The sequence below is a fragment of the Charadrius vociferus genome, unplaced genomic scaffold (genome assembly GCF_000708025.1).
Source record: "Charadrius vociferus isolate BGI_N301 unplaced genomic scaffold, ASM70802v2 scaffold450, whole genome shotgun sequence".
Lineage (NCBI taxonomy): Eukaryota > Metazoa > Chordata > Aves > Charadriiformes > Charadriidae > Charadrius > Charadrius vociferus.
Genome location: NW_009646931.1, coordinates 2164960 through 2176583, shown reverse-complemented (window position 1 = coordinate 2176583; position 11624 = coordinate 2164960). Strand labels below are relative to the sequence as shown.

General features: G+C 36.4%; 1 protein-coding gene across 1 annotated transcript in view; it reads left to right on the top strand.

Annotated features, from left to right (window-relative positions):
• The window catches only part of WDR70 (WD repeat domain 70), a 141124-nt gene that overhangs the window by 44101 nt on the left and 85399 nt on the right, over positions 1–11624 (top strand). Inside the window, exons 5-7 of the mRNA XM_009894710.1 lie at positions 118–251; positions 4998–5151; positions 6618–6694. Of these exons, the coding sequence (XP_009893012.1) occupies positions 118–251; positions 4998–5151; positions 6618–6694 (365 nt within the window). The remainder of the gene's footprint in view (positions 1–117; positions 252–4997; positions 5152–6617; positions 6695–11624) is intronic.

The following is an 11624-nucleotide window of genomic DNA, read 5'->3' as shown; positions in this document are numbered from 1 at the left end:
TTTTTTTTTTTTTTTTTCTTTAGTACTATTTTATATTTTAGTGACACCTGAAGAACTGTAGAAAAAAAAATAACAAAAAGCTTGAATTATCTTAATTTTTTTTTTCCCCCTGCATAGGTTTCTGCTTTGGGGTTGGATCCTTCAGGTGCTCGTTTGATAACTGGTGGATATGACTATGATGTTAAATTTTGGGATTTTGCTGGAATGGATGCCTCTCTCCAAGCTTTTCGGTCACTCCAGCCTTGTGAATGGTAGGCATGAAGACTGCCTTTTTAACCTGAGACTGTGCCTATATTAAGCTCCTAATAGAATGCACATTTCATTAAATCCTCTGTTTCTGTAAGCACTGCTCCTTTGCATTGCACTGATAATTGAATGGCTGCACAGGGTGCATTAAAAAGTCTATTGTCTTTTTTAAAGGAAAAAAGCTATATGCTTATTTACATTTATCTAAATATTTATATATATGTAAATTAAAAAAAAGGAAGCATTTTTTTAGAGAGTGATTTCCGTATTATCCATGCTGTTCACTGGTAATTCAGCAACTAAATTAACCGAATTCATTTATTTGCTGAATTAACAGTGAACAGTAAATGAACTGAGTTCATTTACTTATTCCACATAATTGGAATATGTAACTCCTTCAAAAGGAGTGCATGTCTCATGTGCAGCAAACTTTCAGATAAACACATGCATAAATTAATAATACAGTTGTTCCTAGCAAGGTACTTTCTAATGTCTAATTAATGTGGTGCACTTCATAAGATACTTTGGTATACTAAAAAAACAGATTGAATTTACTGCAGTAAGTAGTCCTTAGAATGTCTGTTTTTAATCATTATTGTATTAAAAAGCTGAATTTTGGTCAGTTTGGAATGTTAGAATGTGTATGACTAATTACAGATGTGCCAAAAATCTAGATAATGAAAGATGAGAAAAAGTTGGGGCTGTTAGCCTGAAAAGGAGCAAAATAGAAAAGGATTCTACTGATGTACTAAACTGAAAAAGCAGGAAAATAAAAAGTGTGCTTTGATTCATTATTCAATTCTAATGTCTTTCACAGACTTATCTTGTTATAATAAACCAATGAATGGCACATGTACTTTGAAGACATGACTTAGTAAACATGCCGCTTTGAAGTCAATAAATAAATAAAATTCTCCAAATATGAAGTCACATTCAGACTTTTTTGGCATGAGTTTCATTTACGTGATTAGTTAGCAGGATACAAACGGTATTTTCCTCTAGCCCGTCATAACTGAGCAAGCAGTGAGAGCAAGCTGACAGTCTTTACTCCCACAGTAGGAGTTTACTTTAACTGAACCATTTCCAAATTGAGCAGAGGAGTGCATTCAAATTTAGTAGTACATGGTAATAATGGTATATGACATAAATATGGTATGAAAACTGCAAGTACAGTGTACATTAATGTTCCATTTCAAGGAAAACAGCTTGCCAAATACATTTGTAACTTCCTTTTGGCAAAAACTGATGGTAAAATATGAGGTTAAAGTGCTTGTTATCCCTGCCACTGTTCATTTAGTGTGTTGTAAGTATCTCATAAGTATTTTTATACAAGTGTTCTTGGTGACATGTACATTCTTGTGGTTTGAGTATGTTGAAGTATAAATGAAATACATAAAAATATAAATATAAAATAATGCTAAAAATAGAATTAACTGCTGAAAAGTTTGGGACTGTCACTTATGTTGCAATTCCCATGTACTAATTTTGGATTTTAAAAAGCATAGTATTTAAATACCCCTTCTGTATCATTTTGTAAACATCAAACTGTAACTGTAGCTCTGGCTGGTAAAAAGATCCAAACTCATGAAAAAGTTCATTCATGCTGACATTGAGGCATGCTGGTGAGCACTATGTGGAATTATATAACTTAAGCCCAGGTGTATATGTATTCTTATATTATTTTTTCAGTATGGAATTTATTGCAAGGACTATTAGCATTCACAGACCTTAATTTCAAAGAATTCTGAGAAGTTCTGGTATGGAAGCTTTAGGTGTTAGCAGAAATCCAGTTCTGGAGCCATAAATTTAATTCCATTTAAAAAATAAAAAAGCCTGAGAACAATTCTGTATTGTCCAGGCTTCATTTTGTGGCAAAATATCAGGTTACGCAGTTAATTTCTCCTTGGAATTTGGATATAAGGCAAAAAAAAACCATCCTGACAAAAAACTAGTATGTTCAAACCACACCTCGGTGTTAAAGGGAGAAGGCAAGCATATGGCAAAGCTGTGTTACATGTGTAGAAATTATCTGTATGTTGTGGTTCACCCACATATGTAGCTCTGTTCTGCAGGTCCTGGCAGAAAGTGCTATGCACATTTGGCAGCTTGAAACCAAAATGACTTGGATTAATGCTTTTAAAGGGAACTGTTTTTGTAAGTTTCCCAAGACTTTAACATTAATAAGAAGCAAAAATATTTTCTTTAAGAACTGCCACTGCAGAGCTTCACTCTTGGTCATACTCCAATAAACATCTGAAAAGCGGTAACTTCTGGGGCTTTGCAAATACCTTCCTTATAGAATCAATTTTTGGACATGATTTTAAAAGTCGTACTGTACAGTCACAACGGTGGTTTTTTTTTTCCTTTAGATAAAGGTTGTGGAAATCTTTTCTCTCAGACTAATTTTTTCACGACTGATTTGATAAATTATTAGTTATGATGCCACTGTGGTAGGGACTGTAAAATCAGGTGCTCTTCCTTGTTAGAAGAAACTTTAAATCTAAGATGAAAACAAAGTTTGTTTAAACACAGTCATATAGAACTACAAAGAAGCAATGAGACAATATTGGTCAAATTATGAACGGTGCCATTTTAACAGTATTAATGTCTGTTAGTTTTAATTTCAGTACTTTAGTGTCTGAAAAAGTTTTCTCAGAAGACTCTGTAGGCCTTTACATATTGTGGATTCTCTCAGAAATCAGATTTTACTTCTGGGCAAGCCATTTGATCATATCTAGTGGCCAAATCCTCTTAATACATGAGGCATACATCAAGCCAAAATAATCTTTTAGTGTAGTTTTTAAATGTTTATTTTTCGTTCTTACGTTTCAATAATGAAAAGTGCGAAGCATGAGTCTGTGCTTTGGAGATGGGTATTTTGACAATTTCAGCGTTAGAAGATGAGAAATATAACTAGGGCAGTACTTCATTCTGCATGCAATGCTCAGGTGGGGCTCAAGAATATTTTGTGCTTTGTATGAATCAGGTGGTACGGCAAAAGCACTGGGAAGTACAACTAGGGAAAATTTTTTAATTCCTAGGATATGCTTGTTGCTCTAAAGCTGAATCTGGTGGATTCTTCAGTTTATCAGCTGTCTGCAGAGAATATTCTAGACTTTAGATATTCTTTTTCTTGTGGGTTTCTTGTTAATTTTTTCAGTGTTTCTTCGGAGCTTAATCTGGCTGGCCTTCTTTCCCCACTTCTGAGCAAGTACCCATTTTTGCTCTTGAGACTCAGGATGCCTTTTAAGACGTCGCCTGTGATCTGTTTCAGAAATTCCCAGATTTGAGTTTCTCCTTTCTACTAAAAATCAGAATTTATAATACTTCAGCCAATTTGGCTGCCAGTTTCTATTACATAATAGGGTGCTTGAAGCAATTTTTGGCTTTTGAATTATAATGTAATCAGTTTTGCCAAACAAACATTTTTTGAATGAGGAACTTATGCTTAGTTTACATTGCTATGATCAATGCAGAACTTTTAAAATATGTATTACAAGGTTTTATGTGTTTTGTGTAGAAACTCACAGTTTGAGGACTGATTTAACAGATAATAGCTACTACTGAGTCGGTCACGAAACCACTACCATATAAGATGTGAAAAGTTAAATTACTAAGTTACAAGTTGCATAGTTGGTTTTGTTGATCATCTGAGTGTTAATTTTACTGATACGAAATTCTGTTAAAACATAGTTTCCTTAAAGTTACTAGGATTCGAATGCACATGTTCTTCGCCAAAGAGAAGATACTTCTTTGAGGACAGTTTGGATGCCATGGGCATCCAAAATCTAGCTGGCAAATGCATTCCAGTCCTTAATTTGGAGTTAATTTGGCTGCAGAGCTGAAGAGTCAATATAAAGTAACGTTATTGTGCACATTCTGTTAATGCTCCAGGTTATGAATGCTGTCAGGTGTGGAGTGGATAGTCTTTTTTGCATTCTTTGCCATCCTTGTAGTGGAGTACAGCTGGGTAGGGGATCAAAGGGGTATCTGCTTCAGACTTTGACTGCAGTGAACTTTGTTCTTAAAGCAGAATGCTGAGAGAAGATGCTGAAACTGGAAAGGTACTTCTTACTCATCAGCCACCTTACCACTTCAGTTAGTAATTTTTTTCATCTTGATACTATTCCATGATTTCTGTCCCAGCTTTTCTCAATCAATAGAAGATGTATGTAAGAAAACCTTTACAGAAAATGAGCTATGTTCTAAGACATAGTAGACTAGGCAGGTCGTTATCTACTGTCTTGTTTCCAGAGTTGATGGTGTATTTAAACTTTATCTAAGATTTGCTAGTATACAATGTATAGTCGAATTTTATGTAGGAGTATAACATCCTTTTGTGGTAGTTTATAGACTACTGTAAATCCACGTGTTGCTTTTGAGAAAATGACAAAGGATTTTCAGCCCTGAAGAGCTGAATCTGACACATACTATTTTTCACTTGGAGTTATAAGAGCATTCTTAAAGTTAAATGTGTTTGCCAGAAATGACAATTTAGGTGCCAGCTTTGTAAATAATATTGTTTGATGTGCTGTGTGGTTGAAGAAGGAAATGTGACATGCACACACACACAGAGGACTAAAAAGCTTTAATCCATTAATCTCAGATTTTTTTCCACCTTTTTAGTATAGGAATGTATACGGGTTTATTTCTGCAGTGCATTTTCTCACCATCGACACTTTTGTTTTTGTGCAGGTTAACAGGAAGTGAAGGGAACTGAACTGTTTTCTTTCTTCTTTTTTGCTTTTTAGTCACCAAATCAAATCTTTACAGTATAGCAGCACAGGAGATGTCATTCTTGTTGTCTCTGGTAACTCCCAGGCAAAAGTTCTTGACAGAGATGGCTTCCCAGTAATGGAATGCATAAAAGGAGACCAATACATTGTGGATATGACAAACACAAAGGTAAAGTCAGAAATAAATTGAATGCTGGAAGACTGATAATATAGTGTATTTTTGCTCTTAATGAGAAACCTCATGAAGTTCAGTAAGGAAGAATTCAAAGCCCTATCTCTGGGATGCAATAGTCCCATATATTGATGCATGCTGGAAGTTGTGGGACCTTCATCCATTAAGGTTTTCAAGACCCAGCTAGAAAAGACTAATAAGCAAAAAATGTGTACATTTTTAATGGAAGTTAAAATGCAAATGGAGAAGGGCTGATTCCTAGTTTTGAAGTATTTTAACAACATTTGATTGTTGTTTTGACCTTCCTATCTCCACAAATTGTATGAGGCAAGGATTCTGTTTACATAGATGATTTAAATTCAGGTCAGTTTTTTAAATAGCTTAAGCCTAAAAAGTAATGATAAAATCAACTGCTCAAACTGATGATAAAGTTGATTTATTTATTGCTTGTAAAGTATATTGCCAAATAACTAGGCTAAATGCTGTTTTGCCTAAGGCTGTTCTTGTCAGATGACTATTTCTTTTGGCTAGGGATATGTATATAAAACCATCAAATAGTAACATCTGCTTTAGTTCTTGTTTATTTAAAAATAATTCAGATTTTCTTTCTCTTGTAAACTTTAGAATTCCAGTGTATTGTGGTCCAACAGTCAAAATATTAAAATATTTGTTATATCGCCCCATTAACTTTTCAGTATTTCTCTCCATATTTGTGCTTAGAGCAAACTGAAGTAATTCCAGTGTTGCAGGAGTAGTTTCCAAATTTCTCTTTGAATGTAGTCAATGAGCGTGTGGCTGTACTTCAAAGAAGTAAAGCCTACCGGAGAAGACATTTTATGTTCATAGTCACCGTAATGGCACTTACTTTGGATAAAATCCTTACCTTCTGTTTTTTCCATCCTAAAGAAACAGGGCTGACTACTCAATTTGCAACTTCTGTCTTTTATGAAAAACTCACCTGAGGTTAAATCAATCTTGGCTCTCAAATTCTGTTTCCTCAGTTTTCTCCCACGAGGTCTTTGGCTAGTGTAGTTTGGCATTGAGTATGTATATTGTGACACCCTGGTAATTCTTGTTGTTCCTGTTATTTTTGCGTAGCTTGGAACAATTTGTATGACATCATATCGATGCCCGTTATTTCATCCTTTCTCTGCATTACAGCTCTCCCAAGAGAAAAAGGGCAGGTGTGATTCCATATCATTTTCTGAAAGAAAAACTATAAACAGAAGAATGGCAGGGGTTATATGATTCGAAAATGGAAACAAGCAAGGATGAAATGGATTAGAGTACATAAAATCTGTTAAATCATTGTGATGTCGGTCAACCATTGCTGTGGTCAGAAGGGTCTGCTGTGGCCCTCAGCTTTCATGTGATTCCACTTGAAGGATTTGGAGTAAAATATGTAAAACCTTGGAAGACATCTTACAAAACCTTGTAAGACCTCTATGTGTTTATTTCCTCAGGGTCACACAGCAATGCTCAATTCAGGCTGTTGGCATCCAAAAATCAAGGAAGAATTTTTGACATGTTCTAATGATGGGTGAGTATTGAGGTCTATCTTTGTCAGGTTTTTTTTAGAGGCTTGTTTGGCTTTTGCGTTTCAATATTGTGCCCTAATTTGCTTTAAATATCATCGTTTTAAATCTAGAGCAAGTTCTCAGGACAATATTAGGTGAGATCTGGAAGCAAGAATTTTATTTGTTTCAGCTCTAGATACTGAATGTATTTTGCCTCTATTGTTTTAGTTTTGTAATTTAAAATTACTTTTAATGATATTTCATGAACATTGTTGGTTAGATGTTTTTACAAAAATTCTGGGACAAAACTTAACTTTACCCAGTATATCTTCAGAGTAGAATAATTCCTTTGTAGAGACTCAAATGTAACTGAATTCGCTGGGGATATAGTGTATTTCAATTAGAAGTTGCAAGTTTTATGTTCCCACAGTGAGTGGGAAGATTGCATTGCCTCACTAATGTATCTAATGTGGTCCATAGTAACCAGAAGACTCCAATTTTCAATTACTTTAAATGACATGGGATTTTTTTCCCCAAAAGGTACTGGCTGGTTTAATACACAGGTACATGACAGAATGATTTTAATAGGAAAATTCACAATTTCTGCTAAGACTGTGGCAGAGGAAAAAAGACTTAAATACTACAGTGTGATTTATGGAGCAATTCAGTTGTAAAAACACGTGCAAGTTAAGCCAACTATGTATTTTTTCCATCTTGTAGACACAAAAGTTTTACTTCCATAGTAGGAATATTTATTAAATGGTGGAATAGATACTTCAAAAAGTTTGTTCTTTTTGAATGTAGTTAGACATTAGTACAGCTTTTTAATTAGGTTGAATAGTTTGTAGATAGTGAAAAATCAAATTAAGATATTATAAATGATTAAGATTGTCTTATTTTGTCCTGTCTAAACAAGTGCCTGATTACTATACCAAATACGGATTCAGTGCATCCCTGATGCTTGAATTGCTGTGAGTTGAAATCTGGTCAAGCAAGTAACATCCAGATAAACACTACTATAAATGGCTGCATAAGTACATTTTCAGAGACACTACATGTCTGAAAAGTATTTAGTTACAGGAGAAGTATTTTAAACCTATTTCATTTTGTTTCATGCTAGTGACAGGTCTTTTCAGGATTTGGACACATCGTGTGAAAAGGAAAATTTGTATTGCTTAATTTGCAATACCAGACTTAAATGTTAAAGACAGTATTCCATCTGTGAAATTTAATAGTAACAGAAACTATAAAGCCTCCAAAGTTTAATCACTAATTCACGTTAAGACTGGAGCTGTAAACTAGAATAGAATAGTTCCAGTTGGAAGGGACCTACAACGATCATCTAGTCCAGCTGCCTGACCACTTCAGGGCTGACCAAAAGTTAAAGCATGTTATTTAGGGCATTGTCCAAATGACTCTAAAACACTGACAGGCTTGGGGCATCGACCACCTCTCTAGGAAGCCTGTTACAGTCTCTGACCACCCTCTGGGTAAAGAAATGCTTCCTAATGTCCAGTCTAAACCTCCCCTGGTGCAGCTTTGAACCATTCCCACGCGCCCTGTCACTGGTTCCCAGGGAGAAGAGCTCAGCACCTCCATCTCCGCGTCCCCTCCTCAGGAAGCTGTAGAGAGCAATGAGGTTGCCCCTCATTGTGTGGACTTTCTCCACACTAGACAAGCCCAAAATTCCTCAGCTACTCCTCACAGGACATTCCTTCCAGCCCTTTCACCAGCTTTGTTGCCATCCTCTGGATGCATCCAAGGATCTTCACATCCTTCCTAAACTGTGGGGCCCAGAACTGCACACAGTGCTCAAGGTGAGGCCGCACCAACACTGAACTCAGCGGGATAATCCCCTCTTTTGACCGGCAGGTTGTGCTGTGCTTGATGCACCCCGGGATGCAGTTTGCCCTCTTGGCTGCCAGGGCACACTGCTGGCTCACATGGAGCCTGCTGTCGACCAGCACCCCCTGCTGAACTAAGAAAGTAGGAGTCTGAGTAAGGAAGGTCACCTGATTATGCCAGTGTCTAATGAGCTTGGGAAACTTAATTCAAAGAGATAAATAAAAGTGTTGTTTTCATTAATTAATTGTTGTGTAAAGGTTTGGTACTGAGTAGCATGCCTTTGAAAATGTGTATTTCATTAGTAAATGACAGCAGTTGTTTGTTAGTATACAGTATCAAGTGAATTTCTGACTTCTTTATGGTGGTGGGTCTTGCCATTGGTTTTGTAATGTTGAAAAATGCTCAAGTGGAAATGGGACTCTAAATAAGTGAAGCTACTGTCTAGTCGTTTTTGAATGAGGAAAAGTAACTGCTGTGATATGCTTTATTATGGTAATTGCAGAGAATATTTTACTTAGAAAAGTAACATTAGAATACTTTAGGTTTCAGACTAGAGATGTTTAAAGCTAAAGAGAGAAATGGGCCACACCAGCAACAGATAATTGAGAACTGTTATTGATTTGTACTTAAAAGAAACAGGTTTTCTGAATTTCAAGTAAAACGAATTAAAAAATTGAATTTATACTAAGCATTCCAGAAATGAGGAATTTTGTCTTTCATACTGATTATTCTACATAATGCATAGAATGTGTTTACGAATATGATTAAGTGTTGCAACTGTCTAATCTGCCTGTCATTTTTTTTTTTTTCATTTAATTGGGTATTTACACCTGGCCCTTGTGTGTTGAAAAACTATATTTCATTGATTTGTGAAGCTGGCTTTTTTTTTTTTTTTGAGTCAATAGATTTTCACTTAATGACACCATTGCAGAAATATGAAACTGTTGAAGAGTCTATGTGAAAACTTGGTTTGTGTTGCAGGCAGAGCAAACAAAACAACTATAACAGAACTTGAACTTTGGAGATGGTGGCCTCACCAGCTCTGACTGAAAGACTGGCTGTCTTTAGAGAGAAGAGGTTTAAATGGGGGTAGGGTGTCATCAAAGTTTGCAAAATATTCAAGATGGTAGATGAGCTGAATGTAGAACTGTTGTTTGCCAAATCCTCTTATAGTGAGGCATTTGTTGAAAGTGCCTGGAATTAAGATTAATAAAAGAAAATCCTTAATTTTGGGTACTGTCCAAATATATACTGGAATGTGTTGCCATAGGAGGTTGTGGAGGTAGGTTTAAAAAGAGATGCGAAAAATTCATGTTTAGAAGGCCTCATAAACAGATAGGAAATGCAACAGGCATTATAATATCTCTTGTATGACAGTTGTGGATAGTGAGAGGGAATGAAGGGAATAAACTATAATGGCCAGATCTGGTCAGCATTATTATTGCTGTGATAAAAGACTGAATACAGGGCTAAATGAATGTATGGTCAAATTTAGTTGATGTTTCTTATATTTTTGTGTATTTTTCAGTGACAGTTAAGATGGAATTTCATGCTATACTACTGTTGAAACCGTGTAGTATGTGGATTGTTCTAAAGTGGGGCAGTGGTTTTGCAGTGGTTTTATATCTAATGTTGGTGTAGTTTTCATGCAAATAGGTTAACTGTTGGTAAGGTCTTCTCTCTCAAGGAAGATGTTGAGACAGAGCCCAATATATCTTTATGTCGCTTTGGTACACAGAGACTACATGTAAGAATGTGTCATCTAGTTTTTTTTAAAAAAAAGAAAAAGCCTCCCAGTCCTGAATCAGTCTTTCTACGGGGCAGGGGACCTACCTGTTCCCAAGTTTGACATTCCTGACATAATACACAGATGTGATTTGGCATTCACAGTCCTCGACATATTGGTCTCTGTCATACTTTATCAAGGAAACCAATATCCATAAGAGAAGAAATGAAAAGCTTTACAGTACTGCACTTCAGAGGAAAAGATGAAATCACGCACCTACTCATCTCAAAGTTTTTTCTCCTGACAGTTCACTGCTGCTCTTGTATCCAGTGAAGATGACGTCTGGATATTTTGCAGTAGATTTCTGTTAGTTTTGTTCTAAAATTTGTACTAAGAATTGATGTAAAATCAAATTACTTGAATTACGGTAACTGCTCTGGAACTCTTAATAGGGAATGTGGTGCTATCTGTATCTCTAGATGGTAGTGTTAGGTTAACAGTTGGACTTGATGATCTCAAAGGTCTCTTCCAACCTAAATCATTCTGTGATTCTATGTTGAGATTTAATCCTCATCTTGGAAAAGGACCTGCCACAAGTGGCATGTGTGGAGAAGGACACCTAACACTAAACACCAAAACAGGACCCTTAAGAAGGTCAATCCTGAGTGTCTGGATGCAGGAGAATGAAACCAGTGTTGCCTTTAATAGGGATGAAGGAAGGTTTAACATTTCAGCAATAAACTGCGGCAGTCAGAGGTGCAGTGTTGGCAAATGAGCCCTTTTAATGATATCTCTTTTTTCCAATTCCGATACCACCCCGTCAACTCCTGCAAGTGCAGCTGCAGGCAGTGGATATTGCCGAACATTGGTGATTTTGGAGGGAGGTAAAGGTATTGAAGTTTCTAATAGACTCAGTCTCACTGTGTCTAATTCTTTTTCATGTCCTGCAAAACTCCACACTGTTCTGTCCAGGAATTTCCACATCCTCCCACGCAGCGCATCAAATCCCAGGAGATTAGTACAAGAGGCTCCCACTAGCACTTCTGTTTTAGTTAATCGCTGTTCCCCTGGCAACCAGAGGTTAATTTTTGCAGTGGGGCATGTTTTTACTACACCATCAATTCCTGTGAAGTTGACTCTTCATCGGGTGGGATTTATACCCGGAAGTTGTGCTGTTTCGTTAGTGATTGCAGACATTTGGGCTCTGGTGTCAATGATAAGGCTTCGCACAGTGGTGTGGGTTTTGTCACCATCATCGACTGCAGTTTCAGTTTTTATCAGCGGTTGTAGAGGAAAGACTTGGGATTTGCAATTAAAAGTCTCTTCGACTTCGTCTTCCTCATCATCACTGTTAGACCAGAAATCTCCAGCCCGGGTTTTGG